Source organism: Callorhinchus milii, unplaced genomic scaffold (genome assembly GCF_018977255.1).
Source record: "Callorhinchus milii isolate IMCB2004 unplaced genomic scaffold, IMCB_Cmil_1.0 Scaffold5, whole genome shotgun sequence".
NCBI lineage: Eukaryota > Metazoa > Chordata > Chondrichthyes > Chimaeriformes > Callorhinchidae > Callorhinchus > Callorhinchus milii.
Window position 1 is genome coordinate 62860156 of NW_024704746.1, and position 26868 is coordinate 62887023.

General features: G+C 39.5%; 1 protein-coding gene across 2 annotated transcripts in view; it reads right to left on the reverse strand.

Annotated features, from left to right (window-relative positions):
- orc5 (origin recognition complex, subunit 5) overlaps window positions 1-26868 on the reverse strand; it is a 67483-nt gene that overhangs the window by 28059 nt on the left and 12556 nt on the right. The window contains exons 7-13 of one of the 2 annotated variants that reach the window (XM_007890884.2): window positions 25544-25674; window positions 23410-23458; window positions 23125-23215; window positions 22497-22549; window positions 20382-20494; window positions 4753-4800; window positions 4214-4295 (exon numbers count right to left, since the gene is read on the reverse strand). In XM_007890884.2, coding sequence (XP_007889075.2) covers window positions 4293-4295; window positions 4753-4800; window positions 20382-20494; window positions 22497-22549; window positions 23125-23215; window positions 23410-23458; window positions 25544-25674 — 488 coding nt within the window. In that variant the 3' untranslated portion in view covers window positions 4214-4292. Of the gene's footprint in view, window positions 1-4213; window positions 4296-4752; window positions 4801-20381; window positions 20495-22496; window positions 22550-23124; window positions 23216-23409; window positions 23459-25543; window positions 25675-26868 lie in introns of those variants that run through there. The other variant, XM_007890883.2, reaches the window with a different exon arrangement.

Here is a 26868-nt window from a genome sequence, read left to right on the forward strand (position 1 = left end):
GGCCTTTTTCTATCTACCTGAATCATGAGGCAGATCAAATCTAAAGTTAACAAAGAAAAAATAACAATAATCCTTGCATTTCATGTAGCGCCTTATCGTGTCGTGGAAATATCTCAAAGTGCTCCACAGAATGTATTGCAGTGGATTAAAGAATAGAAGGAAAAAGAACATGGTGAGCAGTCAAAATGCTCAAATTAATTATTTTTATACTTACTCTACCAGAATTGGTTCATAATATTGCACTGAAACTTTTGTTATGCTTAGCTAGTTTTGCTGTGATATTAGTGCTCTCGTCGACGTTGCAGTGAAAACAGCTGAGAACACACAGAACCATTTGGTGCATGAAGACACAACTCCAGCAGTGTCCATAGGCCTGCAGCAATGTAAGGAAAAATGTGTTGCCAAGTCCAGAAGTGACAGTGAATGTGTGATAACCTCTATAGCCTGAGGATCAAGGGATTAGTATACATTTTCGTTGAATTGGGTTAGTTTTAAAAAAATGGGGAACATTTCTGCTCTTGTAGTAAGTGCCTACACTGCTGCATTCGTCACCTCCACAGGCAGTATATGGCCTCTGGAATCACTCACTGAATCGCAACTTCAAATAGGGAGCAGCCACTTTACTAGACTCCTGCTCATGGAATACTGGTACTGTGGTAGAAGGGGTGAGGAGTGGGAGGTGGGGGAGGAACCTAACGAGGCTGTAGGAAAACGTATGAAGAGCTTTGAGACATCTTGATGACATGATAAGGCGCTACATTAAATGCAAGAATTATTATTAACCGCAAAGTTTATTTAAAGAGCCGACTGATTGCAGAACCAATATTAGAACATTCTTCTCCACAGGTACTGAGTACATATTGCATCTTTCAAGGCTTCAATACAGTAACAATTCCACTTGCAACTAGAAGGAATGAACTGCAATCAATACTGCCCTGAATGGATGTTCATAAACATGGCAAAAAGAATCAGCAGAGCATTTAGATAAAAATCGTAGCAGAGCGTGCCAGCTGTTAAGGAAATAAAATCACCACATTTACAATCCCATTTTATATTGCTATTACTCCAAGATATGGGAGGTCACATTCTCAACTTGTGTCTGGAAGTTATTATGTCTTGAGAAGCTAATTCAACTTCATTAACCTTCATTAACGAGGAGGAGGCCAGACCCAGAGGAACGAAGGCAACAGGTACTGTTTTGAGGAGAGAGGAGGTCAGAGAGGGGGATTGGGGGTGTGCAGAGGAGTGCAGGGACTTGAATACAAGGGTTAATTATAGTTAACCTCCAGACTCAACATTTCCAAGGTTCCTGTCTCTGACTGCATCTCTCCTCTCCCATTTCATCGGAGTCCTGTAGCTCAGTGGTTAGAGCACTCGCCTTGCAAGCGAGACACCTGGGTTCAATTCCAGGCAGGTCAGGGCGAAACCTTGGGCAAGTTTCCTTACCCCACACAGAGCCTAATAATAATCCATCCAAAACAAAACAATAATAAATTGGTCATTTTCAATCCACGACTGTTTGTGGGACACTGCTGTGCGCAATTGGCTGCTGCGTTTCGCCCAAAATATACAGTCAATTCACTTTACAGCATGTTCTGTGAAGCGCTTTGAGACATTCAGAAGATGTGAAAAGCGCTATATCAAATGCAAGGATTATTATTATTATTATAATTCGCTCTTCCTTTTTTTAAATGTGCTGTTATTTCTGATGCTCATTTTGCTCTCATGTTACACCCAACATGAAAAATAAAGAAAACAGTGTGCCAACAGGCAACTTTCAAAAATGTCAGGAACATTTGGTTAATGAATTTAGGCATTGCAATAAAGTTTGGACAGTCTGACAGCTTGCCAGAAACAAAACAAATTACATTCTCACTTCTCTTTAGGGTTACCAGTTCTGCACACAAAAGTTATTAAGGGAATGGTAAACCCTCAGGCTATGCTAGTTACTCTAACTCCATGAGGAGATGCTTGAGAAAGGTTAGGATTAAGAGAAGAAAGTAGGCAGAGTAGACTCTTTGGAGCTTAATTGGCTCCCAAGTGTTACACGGGAATGGAAGAGTGGAATTGAGTCAATCCTATCAGGTGGTCCTAATAGTCTGGTGCCTGAGCCAGTGTGTCCGCAGTACCTCAGGGCACTTTGATAACAAAGTAGGCAGCATGACTACCAACATTTAGCAGGATTTCCAGGAACAGCCCAGTTACTGAGAGTTGTATTTCTTCCGGCATGGTGTCCATTAACTCCAAGTGCTAGCAATCCACAGTGCTTAACAGGTAAGTGGGCTGGATGAGCAGCAGGAACTTTGCTGGTGTGCACAATGTTAAGATGCACATTTTCTTCTGGTTAAACTCCAGCAGTATTCCAAGCCATACTTTGGATTCCCCAGGCCTTAGCTCTTGCCAACATGCATCTAAACCCTCTGGGATTAGGTGTGCATGTTGCTCTGGGATAGAGGGGATGAAGAGTGCTCCATACCAGACAAATGGAAACCATACTTATGTGGAACTCTCAGTGGTTAGGTTTGGAATCTGATGTCACAAGTAGCTGGTGCACAAGGAGTCTTGCCACCACATTCATAGCTTTAGACAAGGATCGCTGGGACTCAGCAAAACTGGGCAGACAATGCAGAGGTCATGCACCCATTGTAAAGGAGGTGGAGGCACGCGATGAGGAGCAGTAGCATGAGGCTGCTGGCTCCAGAGGGCGAATGAAAAGGCACAGACAGTGCAGAGATCTCTCAGTCCTCCAGCACAATATCTTTCAACAGGCTGGAGTAGTAGTTTCTCAATGGAATAATCCAGACTTCCCTGGAGAAGGGAAGCATGTGAATGGTGATTGAGGAAAACCTGGAGGCGTTCTTAGAGGAGTTTTCACGTCTAGAAACCGTGAGTGTGGAGAGGGGTAGGATAGGGAGTTGACAGCTTTTGCTGTGGTGCCTTCAACACTAGTTACCTGATTTGCTGGTGTTGGGCTCTGATGAAGTTGATTTGTTTTGTTGCCAACCATGGAGGACTTCCAGTTGTTCTTCCAGGCCACCTCTGTGCCTGCTATAATATTATCCATTTCATTGTGTGTCAAGAATACAACCAGTGGGGTATCTGCTGTGCCGTCAGGCAAGGTAGCTTTCCTTAATATACACTACACGGGTGCTTTCATTCAGTATGGTACCCAATACTGAGTTCTTGTTGTTATAAAGTGCTTTGCTCTGATTTTTTTAAGCAAAAAAAATCACAAAACTCTGTAAACCAACCTCAGGGGAAATAAAAGACCATTGCCAAGAGAAAAAAAACATGGCTAGTTTTTATTTTGTGGTTGAAATGAAAAAAAATCTCAGTATCAACGAAATAAACTAAAATTTATATTGAAAAGTACTTTGTTCTTGCAGTTAAATTGCACAAAAATGCAATGTCCAGTGCTTGTAACTTGCTCCATTCCAATTAACTTCAGGTTTCATGTTACGATAATTCATTTTGATAAGACACCAAATTCCTTTGTAGCTTGCATAAAACTCAAGAGGGACTGGATAGGAAAACACAAGAATCTTTCTATGTTTAATAGAAATAGCAATATATCTTGTCAAATAGGTTATCTCTCTATGGGCAAGAGAGAGAATTCACTTTATAGTGTGAATTAAGATTACAGTATAAAGCAAGATATTCGGTAGGTCAAAATTGTGATGCAGAAACTGGATATAGTTTATATATATATATATATATATATATATAAATAGGGAGCCCGACTCCACTGGCTCCCTATCCTTCAGAGGATCCAGTTCAAGATCCTGGTCCTCACATACAAAGCCCTCCATGGCCTCGCCCCACCCTACCTCTGTGACCTCCTAACCCTCTACCAACCCGCCAGTTCCCCCTGCTGAGCCGGCTCTGGCTGCTCCACGTCCCCCAACCCACCATTGGCGGGAGAGCCTTCAGCCACTCTACCCCCAACCTCTGGAATTCCATCTCCCCAGTCACTCTGCCTCGCCCACTCCTTAGCCTCCTTCAATTCCCGCCTTAAGACCTTCCTCTTCGACCATGCCATTAGCCAGCCCCTTCCCCTCCCCTCCCTTACCCCCCCAACCCCAGCTCGGTTTTTTACTCTGTCCAGCGCTTTGGGACGTCCTCTCGACGTGAAAGGCGCTATACAAATGTAATGTTGTTGTTGTTGTTGGTTGAGGTTAGAACTAGAAAAAGTGTCCTCTTCAAAATTATTATGACTAATAAAAATGTGATTTTGTTTTTAATGAAACATATCATTAATTAATTCCGTCCTGTGGTGATACAATATCATATCTTCACTAAAAGAAGAAAAAAAATGATAAAGAGATCAAAGACAAATCCATAGCAAGTTGAAAGTATAATTTCAGTACTTATGATTTGATCCCAGGACTCAATTGTGTTTTTTTAAAAAAAGCCTTCGTTTTCTCATTTTCTGAAGGCACGACAAAAACTATATGGCACCACTGCCCTTCATTATTCTGGCTAAGTGGCTAAGATTATTCTACAATGTGTAGAAGATAATAAATGAGAACTATATTCTGTGCCCCACACTCATAAGTTTATGTTTTAGATTATTAAAACAGAATAATGGAGTAGGACCTTTAATTACTTTCAGCAATTAATAAAGTAAAGCTGATATTTTGGAAAACGTAATCATTACTGTAAAATTTGTGAACTTTAGAAGGGAGCAAAACACATGAAGTTTCAACAATAGTGCAATTCAAAATATAAAACTTTTAATATTGATAAATTCACCTTTTCGTACTTCTTCAGAAATGCTGTTTTCTTGATCTTCCCATGATGCTGGAAACAAAATATTTAAGCGTTAAAACATCTCACTTTAACCTCTGAAAAGTATTCAAGTAATGACACAACTGCAATTAAATAAAACGGTACTTCTCTACTGATCCTGAAAACGTTAAATCTGTTTCACCTCAACATAAGCTGGTGATTAGAATATCTTTGAAATGTGCCCCAAATAGTTGCATAATTAATAGTTACCCCGAGGGTTGAACTTAATTTCTTTAGATTTTGTGTTGATTTTTCTGTATTTCTGTATTGCTCTAACTAAAATGGGAGACATTAATGCAGATAGGAATGAATAGCTGTCCAACTGGGCACCAGTATAGTTTTTCACCACTAAAGTGTTGACTACACACATTGCTTTCATGTTTTTTCACAACTGTACAGTTAGTAAAGCGAGAAGAATTTTCACATTTACAAAATTTACAGTCAATTCACTTTATAGTACATTCTGTTATGCGCTTTGAGACGTTTCGAAGACTTGATAAGGGGCTATATCAAATCAATGATTATTATTATTGCGCCTTTGACTTTGAAACATCTTATCGAGCTTCAAAGGAATTACAATTTTTTTCCCAGGCTAACGTAACACTCATTATGTAGAACCACAAGTCCCACAAAACAGCCATTAGTTGAATAATGCCACTTACAACAACAAATTGCATTTATATAGCGCTTTGCATTTCAGGACGACTTAATCTTTAATATTCATCTGAAGGACCGATAGACAGAGGCTATTTAACGAATTATTTGAAAAATCACACCTCTGACAATTCAGTACTTCTCCATTACTGAACTGGAGAGTACAATATCAAGCTCAACAACAACTTGCATTTATATAGCGCCCTTCACCTGAGGTAGCATCCCGGAGTGTTTGAGTACCGATGTGTGGGGTTCGAACCCACAACCTTCTGACTCAGAAGCAAGACTGCTAGAAACTGAGCTAAGTTCATGTAGTTGATTCCCTTTTTCAGTACTGGATTCACACCAGAGACAATAAAATATTTTCAAAGTATATATTCTGTGATACAATACCTCTTTGTAAGTCTTATTTCACCAGCACAAATTGAACTTTTGCTTTAGTAAATCATGTGGGCGCTCATTAGCATTGTTCTGCACAGTACAAATGTTTTTCAGGACATGAAAATCAACAATTGCAAAGCAATTAAGCAAGTCAATAGTTTCTATCTCTGGAACAAATGGTTAAAGCAATTTAGATGCATGCTTTGTTGACACTATTTCAACCTTGCATACAACATAAAAAAAGAAAACTAGCATTTAACAGTATTGGAACCCATTGCCCTGAATTGACCAGGCATAATTGCAGAAACATTTCTAAACAAGACGACAACCAGCAAGACTTGTAGTCAATTGTTTGATGGACAGTGCTACATCAGTGATACACTGGAGAAAGGAATTAACTGTACAATATCCCAATGTACAATATCTCTTAAGCTAATGGAATATCTATGTATACACCAGTGGCCTTCATTTTAGCATTAAGAGAAAAAGATTTCCTCTACATTATGTTACTTAGAAATGTTGACAACTTGTCCTACATCGGTTATATAGTTTGGCATACACGTCCCTATTTGCTCCACATAAAGTTCCCCTCCGCCTCTGTGAATGTAATCATCCAAAGCAGAGAAAGCATGTGGCTATGTCACAGAATGCTAATATTTATACAATGAAAAGTTTCAAACACTAAATAAGATCTTCAAGGCATCCAATTCACCGATGTATATGATACAGTAGAATGAAATAATCTTAAGGAAATCTGGTGCATCGGATTATCAGAAAGTTATGGTTGTCTGGTATATCTTTTATGAAATTATCTTTGTAGCCTCCTTCTCAGTTACTGTAATTTTCAGTTCCACCAGGTTTCACTCTGTGTGAGCTTATTCTATATGCGCCGATTATGTAGGCGCAAACAATCAAGCTTAGACGAACAGTCGGACAATAAAACGCAGAGAAATATCTTCATTTTCCACAATATTTTTTAATATTTTTGTGAAGTGGAGTCCTGTAGCTCAGTGGAGAGCGCTCGCCTCGCAAGCAAAAGACCTGGGTCCGATTCTCGGCAGGACGAAACTTTGAGCAAGTTTTCTTGCTCCACACGCCTGATAATAATCCCTCGAGTTTAGGAAAAAAAACCAATGATAATTTAGTCACTCAATCCACGACTGTTTGTGGGACACTGCTGTGTGCAATTGACTGCTGTGCTTCGTCCACAAATATACAGTCAATTCACTTTACAGTATATTCTGAGACGTCTCGAAGACGTGAAAAGCACTATATCGAATGCAAGTATTATTATTTATTATTAATATACAGATGGCTATCCATCAGCAGTAACAGTGGCTACTTTTCCAACTAAAGAATAAGCTTTTAATTCTCAATGCTAGACAAGCATTATAAATTTAGATATACATTTACCTGAACTTTAAAAATAGGAGATTAAATGAAATATTTTACCAACAGTACCTTTTCTTCGCAGAATCAGGCACATCTCTCCTCTTATTTTATTTTGCTATTTACTTTCTATTGATCTTGTTCTGGCCTTTAGACCTGCTATTATCTCTCCAAAGACCTCTCTCGATAAACAGTTTCGGAAATCGAACCACACCTGGCAAAAAGGCCTTTGTGCTTAACAAATCATTACTTCAAGTTTCAGGAAAGCTGCAAAGGACTTGTTTAATCTGAGATGTGAACGAACTTGGCCATCGTATTTGAGACAATGACTATGAAACATCTTAATTTTAACATACTTCCATCGGAGCATGAAAGCAATACTTTCCTAGACATATTGGTGCTTCTTTGTTATTGCAGGCTAGTTATCTTTACACACATACACAGTAACTTGACCCCTTTTCAATTTTAAATACTGTCACAAGGATATAGAGCGATTACATTATAAACTTGTTCCCCTCAAGCACTTACTGAGTAAATGTAGCACTACTTTTCTCTAACCAATATTCAGAAGGGGAACCTAATTAAATAGGCTCCCAGTTTGTAAGCTGTTTGTTTATTTAATGGGCTAATATATAGTACCAGCAGTCTTTAGAGATGTCAGCAATAAAAGAAATACATGCTGTTAGTGTTTAATGAATGCATAAAACATTTTCCAATACAGGGTAGAAGCGCGCAAACACACACGCACTTCACACACACTTGCCTTCGTGTTAGATTTGTTTTGTAAAGAAAACATCCAGCAAATTCACTCAAAACACAAGAATTCCTTCTTCATGGGCTTATCTTGCTCTTAAACATTTATTTCATCACCAGCACCAAGCTTTCTGAAGGTGTGGATTTGTTCTGTTCATATTGTCAAACAATAATAATCCTTGCATTTGATATAGTGCCTTATCACTCAGTACCTTTTTGAGACAACTACAACAACTTGGATTTATATAGTGCCCTCCACGCCGGACAGCGTCTCAGAGCGCTTCACAGTAACGGATCCCAGGGCTGAGCCGGGGGAGGGGGAGGAAGGTGACCAAAGGCACAGTCGAAAAGAAAGGTCTTCAGCAGAGACCTGAACATAGGAAGAGAGGGAGTGAGACGAAGGGAGTGAGGAAGGGAGTTCCAGAGTCTTGGGGCATAGTGGCTGAAGGCACGGCCGCCGAGGGTGGAGCGGAGGACTCGGGGGACAAGGAGGAGGCCAGACCCGGAGGAACGAAGGCAACCAGAGAAATGCTTTGAGGAGAGAGGTCACAGAGGTAGGGGTGTGCAGAGAAGTGGAGGGATTTTAAGACAAGGGTGAGGATCTTGAAATCTATCCTCTCTGGGACAGGCAGCCAGTGCAGTCTGGCAAGGACTGGGGTGATCGGGGAGCGGAGTTTGGTGCGGGTGAGAATGCAGGCGGCAGAGTTTTGAATAATCTGGATTTTATGGATGGTAGGGGAGGGGAGACCGGCGAGGAGGGCGTTAGAATAGTCCAGCCGAGAGGTGACAAAGGCACGGACCAGGGTTTCAGCGGCTTTCGGAGAGAGGTATTGGCGGAGACGGACGATGAGTCAGAGGTGGAAGAAAGCGGTGCTGGTGAGGGACCGGATGTGGGGGAGGAAGGATAATTGGGGGTCGAACCTGATGCCTAGGTTGCGTACAGGTTCGGAGAGCTTTAGGAGGAGGTCAGGTAGGTGGAGGAGGTGAGAACCGTGAGATTTTAGACGCTGACGAGAGCCAAAGATTATGGCTTCCATCTTGACATCTCAAAACGCTTCGCAGGATACACTGAAAATGTCTGTTTTGTAGGTGAATGCAGCAGTTACTTTGCACACAATATCCCACCAGGATTCTCAAAGCATTCTTGCTTCTAAGTCAGAACTTTGTGGGTTCGAGCTCTACATTGGGGATTTCAACTCAGTCTAGGCTAACACTGCAATGCAGTGTTTGGGGGAGCACTGCATTAATGGAGGTGCAGTCCTTCAGATAAGATGTTAAATGGGGGTACTTTCTGCCCGTAAAGATCCCATGGCACTACTTGAAAAGAGAAGTTTCTCCCAGTGTCCTGGCCAACAATCCCTCATAATGTTAAACTTGTCCTAGCTTGCCAAATCGTTCTTCATAGTTCATTCTGATAACATTAGGCATCATCCTCATTGCTCTCTATACAGTCTCTAGTGCCTAGACAGCCTCCTTATAATAATATTATTTCTATTTAGTATATAGCATCTTTCACGTCGGAAGGACATCCCAAAGTGCTCCACACGTTATACAGTAAACTGTGCCTTGTATGGAACAATAAAAAACACAAGCAGTAGCTACAGATTGACGCTGATCTCCAGTACACAGACATCCAGCTTGTATCAGCACATTTGCACCTTTAGTGTCTTTGTACTTTCCAGAAAGCCTTGGCAGACTCAAGAGGCCGTGAAATCACAATCAATATAGTCATTGGGAAAGGCTTTGTAGCTACGGCAGCATAAAGTCATATTTGGCTTAACATTGAGCAATTTCCTTGAAACAAAGATGCTGAATTCAAGCTACGAAAGGAGACTTTCTACAAAGCTTACTTTCTCTCCCCTGGAGAAGTAGCACACAGAAAGCAAAAAGATGACTAAAGGGTGTTTTCTGACAATGGAATAAGAATTGGTCATAAAGATAATAATAATAATAATCCTTGCATTTGATATATGTCGTTGAGACATCTCAAAGCGTTTCACAGGATATACTGGATTGACCATGTATTTTGTGGGAGAAACTCAGCAGCCAGTTGCACACAGCAGTGCGCCACAAACAGGTATTGAGAATTCTTGGCCAAATTGGCCAAAATTTGGCAAGACTTCCTTCTCTTTTCGAATGGAGTCATAGGATCTTTAATAACATCCACTTGAACAGGCAGATGGGACCTTGATTTAACATCTCATCCGAAGGACGGCACCTCCGACAATGCAACACCCCCCCAGCACTGCATTGGAACGTCAGCTTATGTGATTCCAAGTCCCGACATGGGGCTGGAACCCACAACCTTCTGACCCACTGCTACCACTGTGCCAGGCTGACACACAAAGGCAACTAAAAGGTCTGTAAAAAGTAAAACCTTATTCACTTGGTTCCTAGGGCATAAGTAATAAAGAACTTTCTTCAGCAATTTTTTAAAAAGTGAAATATGGTACATTTTATTTACCTTTATCCCAAAACGTCTCTTTAAAAATAATTTTCTTTCGCCAACTTTCTCCCCTGTTCGTACATGCTCTTGAAGGTATTGGGACTCATTTTTCTTCCACAATAGTATGGTTCTACAGAACCCTGGTTGCCCTCGGATATCTTCCCCAATCGGCCATTACTCCTATGTAATGTACGTCAGTGAGTGACAGCAGGCTATTCTATGGCGGGGTGGAGGTGGGGAAACGCATCCGCATTTTTGGAAATTGCTGATGATTTTATATTAATATAAAATATTATTATTTATATTAATTGAGGATCCCAAATACTAGCAGCTTCATGGTACTTTAGAAGTTCTGAGGCATCCTGCAACATAACTTTCACCATAATCTTGCAATTTACACTGAGGAGCTTGTTAAAAATAAGCACAAAATAAAGATTGATAAGGTTGCTGACTCACTTTCGGGGTAATTTACAGCATAAAAAGCAAAGATGCACCTTACTGCCCTCCTTTTACTCTTTACTGCTCATCTAATAATCCTAGAACAACCATTAACTGGCCAAATGTTATGCAAGAAGAAACATACAATGAAAGCTCTTGGCCTCTAGTGCAAGTGCCAAACAACCGAGAAAGCAAGCTTTTGTCCCCAAAACAAAATGAATTAAAATTTGCAAGTGGTCAGGAATAGTGGCTTCACGACTTCACTTAAAATATGCATCCAAGGAAAAGCAAGAAGGTAAAGAAAGTATATATATATACCAGGATAGAACAACTAGGTTTGATGATGATTAAGCAGTATACAAAAGTAATGAGTGTGCATGACATTTGTAGTGCTCCTAGCACACATTTATTTCTCCTGAGCTACTATTGGGCTGATTAATTTCAACAAGAACTTTGAAAACAGCAGCACAACATCAGAGAAAGCAATCTGCAATTCTATCAATTGTTTCTGTGAAACGAGCAGATTCAAAGCAGGATTACTTATGCATTTAATTCTGAAGTGTCACAGATCTGTCAAGATGAATATAAACTTTTTTTGTTTAGCTGCTCTGTGTTTTCAGCATTGTATCTGCCACATCTGCATTGCTATTGGTAATGATTCTCCGTCTAGCTTGGGACATTGATTAAATCAGAACCTCTCTCAAGCAGCTTCCACATTATCTGATTAGAATAGAAAAACATAAACATGTGCTGATATCTGTCAAAGTAGATTCTTATTGCATCTGACAAAGGGGGAAAAAGCGTACAAGATGTCAATCAGACTCTTTTAGAGCAAATGGTGAGCTGTACTTTCTTTTTCTAGAATCCTGCAAATTTTGCAGTTTTGACAACTGTACAAATAAGTCTTTTCTGGCACATAATTACTACCACATGGGGACATAATATATAAACAATACAATGTTGATAGGTTTGGTATATTACAAATTCTATAGACTGCAAAGCATCAAAAAGACCATTCAGGCTACAGAGTCCACGCCAGTATTTCTACTTCGCAGGAGTCTCCACTCTTCCTAATCCCTTCTCCTTCTCCTTCATCCATGCATCGAGTTCTCTTTAAATGCATGGTTTCAACCACAGCTGAGTTCCACATTCTCACCACCCTCTACGTAAAGAAGTTCCTTCAAAACTCTCTTTTAGATCTGCTGGTAATTCTGCTCCTCTGGACATAAAACAAATTAATATTTTCATTCTTTATGGCCTTGTTTACCTTTGTTGCTACTTTTAGCCTTGTAGATCTCTTTGCTACTCTACTCTGCTTTGTTATTACCATTCAGAGCACAGCTTCTTCATTCCTCCTGCCAAAGTGTATCACTTCACATTTCTTAGTATTGAACATCAACTGCCACCTGCCCCGATGATTCTGTAAGCTCGTTTAGGTCTTCTTGTACCTTTTTAGCATCCTATTCATTATCCCCCTCCACTCCTATGTCTGAGTCCAAATCATTTATGTACATGGTGAACAGTACCAATCCCTGTGGAACACCACTTTATACTTCTTATGTTATACAATAATAATAAACAGCATTCAAGAAGACTTGAGCCAATTAAACAAGATGGGCCAAGGTGTTACTGACCTAATTTTAATATAGATATATGCAAGGGAATGCCTACTTGATAAAGAACCCTTAAGCAGGTACACAAAATAAAGACATGCTCGTTTGTAGAGGTGGAGAACGAAAAGGATTTCAGTGCTTATTGATCACTCACTGAATGTGAAGCTGCTGTCAACAGAGCTAATCCATACTTGATTACAAATACGAGCTTGCATCTCAAGGGCATTTGACTACACGTCGAAAAACGTTATCCTAACCTTGCATAAATGATTTGCGAGAACAAATTTGGAATACTGCATGCAGTTTTACACAACTTAATCTTCAAAAAATATTAGAGAAACCCGTTCCAGAGAAGAGATACAGGGAAAAGAAACAGACGATCCCAGGATCTGGGGTTCCAAGTTTCAAGAGGCAGCTTTCAGCCCAGAACATGTCACTATAATAAGAGAGCAGTATGGGCAGGCCGTACTCCGTCTTAGCCTGTATGACCATTTTCCTTTACAATTGATCACTGTGGTAATTGTAGACTCTTTGCCAATTCAGTCTTAATTTGGCAACTGGTCTTCGGCATATCCTAAAACAAGAACCAGCTTCGAAAAATTGAGAACTTTCCACAATTCTGCACACTGTTGAATTTTAAGACAAAATCCCAAGGCACTGCACCGTTAAAAGATTTTCACCCGAGCTGGGGGCATTTTTTGCTACACGAGCAAGAGTCAAATCCCACTCTGCTGCTGACTCGCCACACTCTTTAATATTAACCTTTACTAACCATCTATCTCATTCTCTTTTAAAAGAATACCTGTCCACTTGAGTGAGCCTCTGGAGAGCATGTGGCACCCCCAGATGTGGAGATGTCCTGCAGTATACATAACTAGGAATCAAATAGCTTCAGCAAGGGAGGCAGAGCAGAGAGAATAATGAAGAAAAATTGGGGGTGGGGAGGCACATCAATGGTGCTTGATGCGCATTAGCACACAAGAGTAATGGATGAGAGGTTAGTGGACCTGATGACCTGGAAGGTGGCTTTTTTTTAGTGCTAGAAGCCAGGACTCGTATAGTTCCGCAGTAGACATAAGTGAGACATCACTGTGACGGGGTTCCCCTAGTTGTTTCTATATCATTCAGCATTTTAAAGAATCTCTTTCGATCATCATTTCACTCTCTCAACAACAAGGAGATTTTTTCTCTCTCTGCTCTGCATTCAACTGTGCTTTAGCTAACTGGGAAGGCCCTAATGCAGACAGTTGCTTCTTAAAACGGGAAAGTCTTCTGTCTCCCAGTAGTAACATATTTCACTTGATAAATACAAAAATCATAACAAGAACTTTGTTTTGCCACCATTCTGCAGCACCAGTTGGATGTGCTTCCCTCCCTCCCACTGCAAATTAAGGAAGAATCACTGACTCCTGGAATAACCCAGTCAGTTTCCAATAGCAACGAGTCTTTACAATGCAAAGCATTGCAGGATAAAGCAGACCTGTGGTTACAGGGCACAAGTGCACTGTTAACTGCTTTTATGGGAAAAGAAATAAATATTTGTTTTGAAGGCTCTTAGTCATTCCTAATTAATTTAATTAAATTTTAACTTGAGTCCTTAGCGGACTTAACCATCCACTATTACTTCATCTGTGTGAACACTTTTTTCCTCCCACCCCTGTCTGGTCATCTCCGACAAACCCAAAAGGCTCCATCCTTGGCCCCCTTCTTTTCCTTATTTATACGCTCCCAATTTGCACACAACCCACAAACAGCAATGGCCAGTGGGCAATTTTTATTTGGGAGATTATTGGCCAGGACACCAGGAGAAACTTCCCTCTTTCTTTGCTTTGAGATGTTTTGATGATGTAGACATTTATATCGAGTGCAAGGATTAGTATTAAGAAAATTCCAAAAATAGGGTTCCTAAACATCTAGATTAATATTAGGATTTGAATTCTTATACTAGAAAAGTAACAGATTATACTTCACGTGGCTATTTTATTCCAATTGACAGTGACTGGAGCAGTTATTCAGAGCTTGTTATTATGCCGTCAGTCACCGAAGCATTCAAAGATACTGCAGACCTTGCAACACTTTAGAAAAGGGAATGAGTTTTAAAGAACGTTCAATGCAAACAGTCTTAAGTAAAAAACATTAGGAACCTAAAATTACCTATAAAGAAAACTGTAATTCAGGGTTTTTGTAGACATCAAACAAGAACTCTCACAAAGGCAATAATTTCTGTTCATCATTTATTGAATTCTGGACAACTCTGAATTTTGTGAATTCCTGATATGAATGTATTACCAACCACAAAGATACCTACTTTTTGTAAAAAAAAATTAGCAGCCATATTCTGTGAGACTTTAGTATTGTCAGCAATAGTCATAAAGAGTTTGACAAGATAAGTGCCTTTCTGATGACTGGCAAGTGAAGTTCAATACAGATGAAGGTAAGTAAAAATAGAAGGCTCATGTAAGCCATGGATGGGATAGAAGCTGAAAGAGATCAAGGGGAAGCTGAAAGAGATCAAGGAGTGTGAGTTGACTCATCGCTCAGTTCAAAACAGTTTGAAGCAGTAATAATAAACAAGGCAACCAGGATGTTGGCCTATATTGCTAAATCAGATCTCTAGAGATCATATACAAGCTGCACAGTGATCATCTGCTCAGTCCATACCTGAAATATTGTATACATTTCTGGACACCATGACATAAGAGGGCTGCTTAGGCCCAAGAAGCAGCGAAGAAGAGAGCAAAGAGGAATGAGCAGTGTGAGAGGAGTTCATTATGAGCAGAGATTAGACAGGTTAGGGCTCTTCAGACTTGAAAGGCTATGTCTCAGAGGTGACTCACCTCAAAGATGTCTTATTGGGGTACACAATATTTTGAACGGGATTCAACAAGTAAATAATAGTTATAATAATTCTTGCATTTAATAAAGTGACTTTCATGTGCAGAGATCTCAAAACAGGATTAACTGTAAAGTGTAGTGACTGTATTTTGTAGGCAAACGCAAGCAGAGAACAATAATTTGGGATGCAGTGAGACAGCAGAACAAATAGGCACGGGTTTAGGGTTTCAAAAGCAATTTCAGGAAAGATATCAGGAATTATTTCTTTATCCAGAGGATAATTAACACTGGAACGGGTAACCAGGAAGGGTGTTTGAGAACAAGAATCTGGACTCATTTAAAAAATAACACCTTGAAGTTGTAATGGAAGGACCTCATTTCTGAACCTCACTGTGATCTTGTGATGCATATGCAGTCAAGAGACACAGCCTGAAGTTGTACAGTATCGGTGCAAAGACATTCTGTAAAAATTCACCATTACCTAATTTGAGAAGAGTAATCACAGACTAAAGAAATCTGCACAAAACAAGCTCTCAAAAAATTATCTGCTACCAGCAGACACCACCTAAAATATTATCCAGGAATGCTAATGCAATAGCATTCCTTTCGACTTAATAGTTATCTGAATCTACCAGTTTCATTGAAACGTGGCAGAAAGAATCCTGGGAGGCAGTGAGCAGAAAAATATGATTTCCATACAATATTAAAGAATAATGCATAAGTGTAATTTGCGGTTCTATTGCTAGAGGCAAGCTGTGCTTGGGGACAGCAAGACAAATGCTGTCAAGTGAGAGCGCAAACAGTACTCTTACTTGTAAATGCTCTTCTCTTCCACACACGTTGAACCAACATCGATTCTTTATAACAACAACTTGCATTTACTTAGCACTTTCACTCAGCGCTTCACAGTAGCGGAATCTGACAACCAGCCAGGGGGAGAGAGAGGGGATAGGTGACTGTAAGCACAATCAAAAAGGAAGGTCTTTAGGTGGGTTTTGAAGGTGGGGAGGGAGAAGGCAAGGTGGACGGATTGAGGGAGAGAGTTCTAGAGTTTGGGGTGAGGTGGTTGAAGGCATGGTCATCTATGGTGGAACCTCCGCAAGAGGGACAAATAGGAGGCTGGAGCCAGCGAAACAGAGGCAGCGGGTGGTGGACTGGGGGGGGGGGGAAAGCAGGTTGGATAGGTAGGGAGGTGCGAAGGTATTAAGTGATTTGCAAAAGATCCTCTTACCGCAGTGTGTAGGATCCTGCATTTTCACTTTGCTCTTGAGGAGCATATTCATGCAATCTTAGATAAGGAACACATGCAGATGGGAATGATGGAAGGTTGTAATTCCTAAGAAGCCTATTTCTCCCATAGATGATAGATCTATTTGGGCTTCAATTAACCCATGATTGATATTGAAAGTTCCTTTCCTACATCTGCCTCGCCACACAAGGACAGATTTCAAAATTATCTTCAACTTTTAAAATTTACTATGAACCTGCACTGGTTTATGATCATATTGCTGAGCTCCCAAAATAGCTTCATGCCATGCAATCACCTGGAATTCAGCAGTACTAAATAATAATCCAGCTGATAGCTTAATAAATGTGAAAGTTCACCAGACTGAAGAGGAAACGAGATCATCATCTCTACTGAAACGTACCTCCAGGACAACACATCATTCCGAGAATCATTCTTTTTGTTTTTCAAGAGACAACTCTGAATGGAGTTTGGTGTCTAGCAGCCATTAACAGCAACAGATCCATCAGCCTGACATTTCCATGTACAACATCAATATCATATCACCTTCTTTTAAACCCTCTGAATGCTGCTAAACACTGTGTGTAGTTACTTTCTCATAACATCTACTGGATATAATTTTCTGCAAATCATAAGCATTTGAATGTAATGAAAATTAATGTAAATATTGTAAGTTTGCACGTTGGAATTTCTGTTACAGTATTCTCTGAATGACCCAGATTATTTTTATAGCTGAAAGACTATATTGCAATAGGGTTAAGATAAGAATCACACTGCATTAAACTGCTATAACCAACCATTTTAAATGAAATGTTAGGGTCATCTTCAGTTTATTGCTACAACTCCTGCAAGGCAGAGAATAATATTTTAGTCGGCCTTTGAACCTTCTGTGTTGAGATCTGGGATCTACAGACTGCTGCAATCAATTGTGTTGATGTGGTCTGCGAAAACAACTACACATCTGAGTTCTACTGCATAGACTTGCTTGAACCTTACTGCTAAGATATAGGTTTAAAAAAGAAAATTATACAGCTTACTGCATCAAAAAGCATGAGGTTATGCTATTGGGAACATTCTGAGCCACTGAAATGTGAAATCAGCCTTGTAGAACAACAACTTGCACTTATGTAGCACCCTCCACACAGGGTGGTGTCTCAGAGCACAGTGACAGAGCTAACTCCAAGCCGCGGGTAGCGGCTGAATACGCGACCTCCAATGGTGGAGCGGAGGCCACGAGGGATAAGCAGGAGACCTGTGTCAGTCGAGCGGAGGTGTTGGGTGGTGGTTGGGGATTGAGGAAGTTGGAGAGTTAAGGAGGTGCCAGGGAGTGAAGGGATTTGAACATGAGAGTGAGGATCTTGAAGTCGATCCATTCAGTGATGGGGAGCCAGTGGAGCCTGGGACAGAACTGGTGAGATGTGGGTAAGGCGTTTGGTCCAGGTCAGTATGCGGGCGGCAGAGTTCTGAATGAGCTAGAGTTTTTTGAATAGTGGAGCTGGGGAAACCAGCGTTTGAGTAACCCAGGCGGGAGGTGACAAACCCATGTATGAGGGTTTCCGCTGTATTTGGGTTAAGGTACGGTCGTAGGCGGGCAATGTGGAGGAAGCGGTCCTGATCAGGGACCAGATGTGGGGAAGGAAAGATAGCTGGCGATCGAAACGGATGCCTACACTGGTTCAGGGAGGTTGAGGAGTTCAGATTCGTAGGAGTGAAAAAGTTGACGGGAGCCAAGGAGTATGGCTTCCGTCTTGTCCACATTCAGCTGCAGCAAGTTTGCACTCATCCAGGCCCTGAAGTCTGCCAGACAAGCTGATAGAACATCAGTGGACCTGGAATTGGTACTAATGTAGTTTGCACTTCTGCCTACAAAATAGGAAAAATGTACGTACAGTAAACCTCACATAAGTCATATCAATTGGGGCCATATATTTAATATGGCTTACGCAAAGTATGAGTTATGTTAAACTTACCTAGAATCTAAATTCTTGAATGGGACTTGGGCAGATGTATGACTTAGGCGATTATACGATTTATACAGGTCAGATTTATGCGAGTTTTACTGTATTGCATATTTGCCTCAAGGTATTTATTTCTATGTACCAGACATACAAATGACTAATGAGAATTGTAGCCTAGTGGTTAGAGCATTAGCAAGCGAGAAGAGCTGGGTTTGATTCCTGGGCAGTGCAAAACCTTGGGCAAGTTTCCTTACTTCATATGTCTCTGTTTACCTAGCAGTGAGTAGGAACCCGGTTGTTAGTCAATTGGCAGATCGCATTTCCGGGGGTAATAATCCCTTCAAAAATAAATAAATAATAATAATAATTTGATCACTCAATCCATAACTGCTTGTGGGACACTGCTGTGTGCAATTGGCTGCCACGTTTCGCCCACAAAATACACAGTCAATTTACTTTACAGTACATTTTGTGAAGTGCTTTGAGACGTCTAAAACAAGTGATAAGGCGCCATATCAAACGCAGGTATTATTATTATGATCCATTAAACATTCTGCAAACATTCTACTATCCCCTCGCAAAAAATTATGAAGTGAACTCAGCATTCTGTCTTATGGGTGGATGCACTTAGCAACATTCAAATAAAACTGAATAGTATCAAAATAATTTACTAAGCAGCTTAGAACAGAAAAAAATAGAAAAATACATCTAGACTAATGCAAGAAACAAACAAGGGCTTGGGCCAGCTCTTACAATAAATCCCTCCTCCTTGCTAAAAGTCGTCAGGCACTGACTGCATCGATCTGCATGGGTGCTCACTCCAGCTCATGGTGCCAGTGCAAAACCTCCGTGTTTGTTCAACCTTTAAGCATCCTTCAAACCCTACATCCAGGTCTCACTCACTCAGCTTTCCCCTCACCTACACAGCATCACCCACTTCCGCCATGACCTCTCGCTCCTTCTGCAAAGGCCCTCATTCAAGCTTTCATCACATCTAGCTCAACTTTTGAACATCCTGCTCGCCTGACTCCCCAGCCACTCTCTACATAAGCTGCAGACTATCCAGAACTCTGCAGCCCACATCCTCTCTCGCACTAGGCTCTGGGAACCCATCACAGCTCAGCTCCGCTGACTTCCCAGACGATCTATTTCAAGATTCTCGCCTGCAATTTCCAAACCCTCCATGACCTCATCCCAACCTACATCTGTTATTTCCTGTGCCCCTACCACCCCAAACCAGTCCCTCCACTCAGCAAACACCAGTCTGTTTTATTTCCCTGACCCAATCCACCCTACCACTGCTGGGTGCGAGACACAGTGGCACACAGAGAGATTTATATATATGTATATATAAAATTAAATAATAGAAAGACACAGATTCTTAAGTAAACTGAAAAAAAGGAAAATAGGTGACTGCAGTCTTGTGGAAAAGGTACTTCCTACCTTTGGGAATGCAACAGCTAACTTGCATGCTAGTTTTAAAACAATATAAAATAAGCTGATCTGTTGAGACATTTTATCTAGCAAAAGTATTCACGTGGAAATAAATAACTCGAACTCCCCAATGATCCCTTCGAAAGAATGAGCATTCTTGTCGGGGAAGGCAATTGGGCAGAAATATTAAACCTAAATTGCATGCACCAGAACACGCATCTCGTGGGCAGACTTAAGACAAGACTCCTTGTGTTTCTTAAAGCACAGCCTTATTGATTCAGTGTAATCCATCACTCCATAGTCCCTGTAAAGCCCAGTAAATCACACTGTCAGAACATTTCCCATGTAACATCCATAACAAGCATCATGGCATTCCATCTAGTAAACCTACTTGTTTATAAAAACAAACAATTAAGGGGAAGATTATGAGAAATAAATCAATTTACCTTCAAGAAAAACCTTTTATCTGTTCTGGCAGGATTGTAGGAGGAAAGGTAAGCAGCAAACAGCAGGAATTTGGAGTAATACGGAAGTTCAATGTGTGCATGAGCAGAAAGTCCTGGAGGTGAAAATATAAAGGTAAGAACAAGGAAATCACGATACAGGGTTTGCAGTCTTTTGATTGGCAAAAATATTGCTAATACGTGTTAACAATCCAGGACACTGTTACCAATGAGGAATCATATCTTGTAACAATGCAGCATTACACCAATAATGGATATCTGGAAATGATTATAAAGCAGTAATCTATTGAGAGGTTCATTAACCACAAGAGTGAATTAGAAATACTTCATAATAACTCAACCTTGAGAGGCAATACAAGCTTCGAAATTCACTTGCATCTAACTAACTTAAGTAAAGCAAAATAGACCACTGAGCTAATTTATTTTTATGGTGCACTCTTGAATTTATGGGGCAATTTAGTTGGTTGAACAGTGTATTGACGCAACAATTCAGTGCTATACTGAAGGTAACATGCATCATGGCCAAGAAGTGATCATCACAAAACAATTTTTAAATCATTTAAATAAAGCATTTGTTATGAACCCAAACGTTTTGAAAATGCAGGAAAAAAACACTCATTAAAAAATTAAGTTGGGCCCAACAGCAAATCTGCGATAGAACCACATTTTAAACATTTTCACGTTATTGCTCTTACAAACCAAAATCCACATAAACATATAGACTGGATTATGAGATTGATCAACTATCAATCTAAAAGACGCTGATGTATTAGAAGCCTAGTTAGCAGGGTTTCAGAAGCAAGAGAATTTTCTTATAAAACTTACTGGAATTTTATGAGGAGAAATATCTATCTGACTGGCCCACTTATTCATAAAGCGTATGACAAACTTCCTCATCCGGGTCTTTAAAACAATTTGCTGTTTAATGTTCAAGGAATAAATGGTAAATTTTCCCCATGATTTGAAATTTGGTTGCACAATAGGAAAAATAGAGTGGTGATACATGGCAAATGCTATGCCTAAGAAGCAGTAACCAAGTAGAGAAAGGCAATGGAAAGGTTCGATTTCAAGATGATAATATTGAATTTGATTTGCTGAGGGATGGGGAGTCAATGGAGCTGAGCAAGGATAGTGGTGATGGGCTCATTGAATCCAGTACGGTCAACGTAGGAAAATTGGAGCTCAATTAGTAATGGTCCTGGAATCAAAGATAGAGCCAATGAGTTCAGTGTCACTCGCAAACATATGGAAGTGCTGTGATGAAATCACCAAGTGGGAACATATAGATGGTGAAAAGGAAAGGACTGAAGACCGAGCCTTGAGGATCTCTGCATGTGACTGTGCAAGGACAGGATGTGAAGCCATTGGAAGAGACAAAGTGATTTGAAAGGTCAAATGAGAGTTTCTTGAAAGTAGGAGTACTGAACCAGTGGAGAGGTTTTTAATGTCCGCTAGGAGAGAAAGCTGGGTGGCCAGAAGTATGGGGATGGAGCATAGGGAGTCCATTTAAGGACAACATTTTCCTATTCTTAGCAAATGTCGTTGCTCTGCTGAACAAACAAGTTTCTGTCACCATCAAGTAAAATATTGCCAAACTAAATCTACTTTTAAATATCACTGATCTGTTATAATATAAACTCAGGAGCAAGAGTGGGTTTAAATCTAAAGTATATAAGTGTACATTACATTTTAAATACAGTTAAGCAATTGTTACTTAAAATGTTTCTCGAGGCTGCTGCTCAAAGGAGCTTTATTTAATGATTAAGGAGTTCTTGGGATGGAAATTCATTCCATATCTTCCTGTAGCCCTGGAAATCATTAGGAATATTATTAATTTAAAGAGCATATCATGAATTAATTAACTTTTAGATTGTTAGCCAAATCCACTACTTCCCTTTAGCAGAAATTGAAGGTCAAAGATTCTTTCAGCCAGCCAAACTGAAGGGAGAAATATACCTTGATAATAGAATTGAGAGTGATTATCGGAGTGTTAAAGAGGACCAATTAGGAATCAAATAATAATAATAATAATCCTTGCATTTGATAAAGCGCCTTATCACGTCTTTGAGACGTCTCAAAGCGCTTCACAAAATATACCTTTCAGATGACCCTCTTCTTTATCCTCCTTCTGCAGTTTCTCCCACTGAGAACTAAAATAGAAATAAAGTAAGTACAGTTAAAAAAAACACTGAGGTAGCGGGATCAATAGTTTTTTTTCTTTTACTGCAAACTATTTTAATACTATACCGCAATGCCTTTCTCAATTCGTGCTTGAAAATAGAGAAACACACAAATTCTCCAACTTTTTCAATCTTAAGAACACAATCTTTTTCAACATTAGGAGCAGAAATTCCATATACTGAGGTATTAAAACATATTTTTTTAAAAATTGGTCACTTCAATCCACGACTGTTTGTGGGACACTGCTGTGCGCAATTGGCTGCCACGTTTCGCCCACAAAATATAGTCAATTCACTTTACAGTATATTCTGTAAAGCGCTTTAAGACATCTCAAAGACATGCAAGAATTATTAGATTCCTAATTGGTCTTTAACATTCTGATAATAGGTCTCAATTCTATTATCAAACACTAGTTATTATTATTATTATTATTAGTAAAAAGGCAATAGTCTGTGGCAATAACCTTACATTGTTGTTTCTCCTTCCCAAGCATTATACACATACGGTTACACTCAAAATCTTATTTTAATTATTAAAAAGTTACCTGGAGATTTCTCTTAGGTAAACGGTTTGCATTGCTTTTTTCAGATGGGGTTCAATGTTTTTATAGAGGCGATGCACATCTTCTTCTTTCGCTTGAGGAAAAAACATTTGTTTTTGAAAACATGACTGCTGATTATGGTAGATCCCTACAGTTGCACTTTCCAACGTTACATGACCATTTTCATCAGGATAATCCTTTCTAACAGGCAAGCCATGTTGGGGGATACTCTAATATCCACCTGAATAAAGATATTTAAAAACAGATTCCTCCCCCCTTGAAACTTACCTTTGCCTTTCAACACAGGTTCACAGAACTTTGGAAAATTTAGTGCAGCCTAAAACAGAACAAAATAAACAAAATAAATTGTAATCAACAAAAAGGAGTTATTACAAAGACAAGCTTGTTTAGTCTATTTATAAACAAAGATTAAGTAAACCAGTTATTCAATGTTCAATACATTAAATTATGTAAACAGCTTCCTAATCAAATGAAGGGCCACTTATAACATGTACTGCAAGTGCTCCAGTATTGGCTGCAAAACACAGCGGCCAACATTCTGATAAAACTAAACCGAATGTTAGCCCATTTGCAACTCACATACAGTGATAACAATACCAATGTGCCTATAAATAATAGAAAGCTCAATTCTCAGGGTATGAATATAGAATTAAAAATAAAAATGTGACCTTGAACGAGAAATGAAACCATGGCCATTGAGATACATAAAGCGACTAATCCAAATGATACATAACCTCTGGCATCGGATCACATTTGCCCTTCTCCTCAGGATGAACTAAATTGTTGTTGCACAACTGCAATTTCCAATTTAGCAGCCAGCCAGGTAAGCAAAGCATGGATGATGTGTATCAAATACTATGAGACATGTCCATTAATATCAACCTTCTCCTGCTTTTAATACTAGAATGCCTAATATTTGTTGATGCCTCCTTTCAATTTCTGCTACATATTACTTAATGGTGAATGTCTTGTAGAGTATTCCAGTCTTCGCATATACTTAAGCTTAGGAATTCAGTTAGTCAGTAATGCTATTATACCATATTGAGTGGTTTCGTACACATACCGTGTTAGTATTCTCCCACTGAATCACCTTCTGTTCGCCAATGTATTTTTAGATACCCAAATAGAGGCGTACGGATCAAATAAATGCCCGCTAATTTGCCGCAACAACCAGTCTCCATAAAGAGAATTCAACCTGGAGCTTCAGGAAGGCTATACATTCTAGATTTTAGTTTCCTATTTTGTGAGTGTTGAACCCTTGATTGTAATTCAAGGAAAACAATCTAGTTTGACTTTAAGTAAATTTCCAGTGAAAGCGACCCAGATACAAATGTTCTCTCAAAATTTTTAAAACGCTGGATCTGCCAAAAGTAGTTTTTGGAGGGAAGGCTTTAATTCCTAATTGACACCGAAGTAGTAAAATGATACAACTATGTTAATGTGCACGATCCTGCATGAAGGGCGTTTTGCCCACAAAATATACAGTCAATTCACTTTACAGTATATTTCTGTGAAACGCTTTGAGACGTCTCGAAGATGTGATAAGGCGCTAGATCAAATGCGAGGATTATTAAGTACAGCAAGTTGTTGTTGGAGTTTGTGGAAATCCTGATAACTAGCCCAACATAACTCGTCGCTCACTCAATATCCCGGCTATTTCCCATAAGGAATTTAATTTGGATCCTATGATAACTAGTCACCCTGGATATCTCGAAACTTGTCAGGTTTTCGCACTTTTAAGAGGTGTAAAGTACCTCTGATAAATCATCATTTTATTAGGTCTTCAAATCGCAAGGCCAATTAAATAAACTTACCAGGAATTTTCAAAAGGTGTGAATAATGCAAAATGTGCTGATACTTGGATCAGTCAGGAACATTAGAAAAAAATACTGCTGAATGCTATAGTACAAATTACTAAAACCTTAGACGTTCCATGAAAATTTAGCAGTTCCGAGTGCAAGACTTGTTTTTTTTATAAAACAAACACTATTCTGCTTCTGCTGACACTCTTATTGCCTGGAATTCATACTGCAACAAACACAAATTAATACACTTAGCCAGAAGGTTTCACTGTAAACCAAAAAAAGTTTGGAAATGTCAATTGCACAAATTAGAAAGCCGAGCAATTTCAAGAAAATTATTATTCACTATAAATGAAGCCGTAAAGTGATTGTAAGAGTAACTAAGCTTAATGATTCACTCTCAAACAAATGAAGTCTTTGATATTCTAATCAAAACATATTTCAATCACAAATTAGCCACTTTGGAGTTGCGGACAGCAAACGGCTGTTAATTCATAACACAAGAAGGCTTTAGAGAGAATACCGCTTCCTCTCCTCCCAACCCTACCACCTGCAAATTAAATAAACTTAATTCTCCTCCCCCAATTAAATAAACTTACCAGATGTCGGAGTTCTTTCAGATCTCTGCAGACCATATAGAACACACCGAGAAGAATGTTAATATAGGAAGTGTAAAAATCAGCACAGAACTCTTTAGGATGGTCGTGTGTAAGAATTTTCAGAAGGTCAGCTGAAGTTAAGAAAACAAGATGGTTTAAGTAACTAATTTCTCAGTAGATTCTTCTTTTATTATTCAACTTATGTACCTTAACAATAACACTATACAGTATATGGCTCCAAATCATACATACTATAAAACCTCGAAATGTAGAACCCAGTGAATTATTTTAACACCTTGCTGGACAAGAGGAAAGTATTGTTAAGAGGAACAAGATGATCATTTAAAGAGCGAGGAAACTTGTGTGTGGAGGGGAGTAGTTTACATCGGAAGTAACCACATGATTGTTGTACCTTTACAAAAAAACCTTGATTGGTTTAGATCTCCAGGACCCAACTACTGTGCTGCTTGCCTTCTCTTACACTTCTCTTACTCTTATGTCATTGATGGGCAGAATCAGTGCACTTCATGGGGTCTCTGACTAGTCTGCGAGTCAATATGGAGATTCTCCCAAGTTCATGAAAGCTTTTTCATTTGCCGGGATGCGTATGTGTACACGACATTCTATTATCTCGTATAACAGGAGGACACACTGAAAAGAAAGCACTCCCTGTCCTGTATTTACAAAGCTCTTTGAGACATTCTCCCAGTGTGAAAGGCACTATACAAGTGGAACCTATTGCTAATGATATCACACATTACACACCATTGGTCAGACCCCGAGGAACTCTAGTGAACAGTCACCTGTGTGATTCAACACACTTAGGAAGCATCTACCAGCCATCCAACATGTTCAAATGCATCCTTAAAATATTTCAATTAATTTATTAGGCATGACCAAGCTTCACAAACCCATGCTGGTCTGAAATTGCCTCTAATCTTATTAATCGCTTTTCAATTACTTCCTCTATAATTAATTCTGATCTTTTGCCTATTCGAACTGTCAAGCTTTCAGGCAAAGTATTCCCAAGGTTATGTTTCGTACCCATATTAATTGATCGCCAATTCTTTGATTTTACCCCAATATTTAATGAGTTAAGAAAACAGTTACCCTTCATTTCAGTCCTCAATTCCTCTTGAATACATTCTGTCTGAACTGTTTGTCATTGAATATTCAATATCTCAACTTCTTAAAGACAATTTCATTAGTAACGCACATTACCTTCACAAACTCAGATGCACCTTCTTTGCTCCAATTACATAAAGGAACCACCCACAAAATGATCTCAAATTTGTAGCATCACTTTTCCTCTCCATTAACTCACC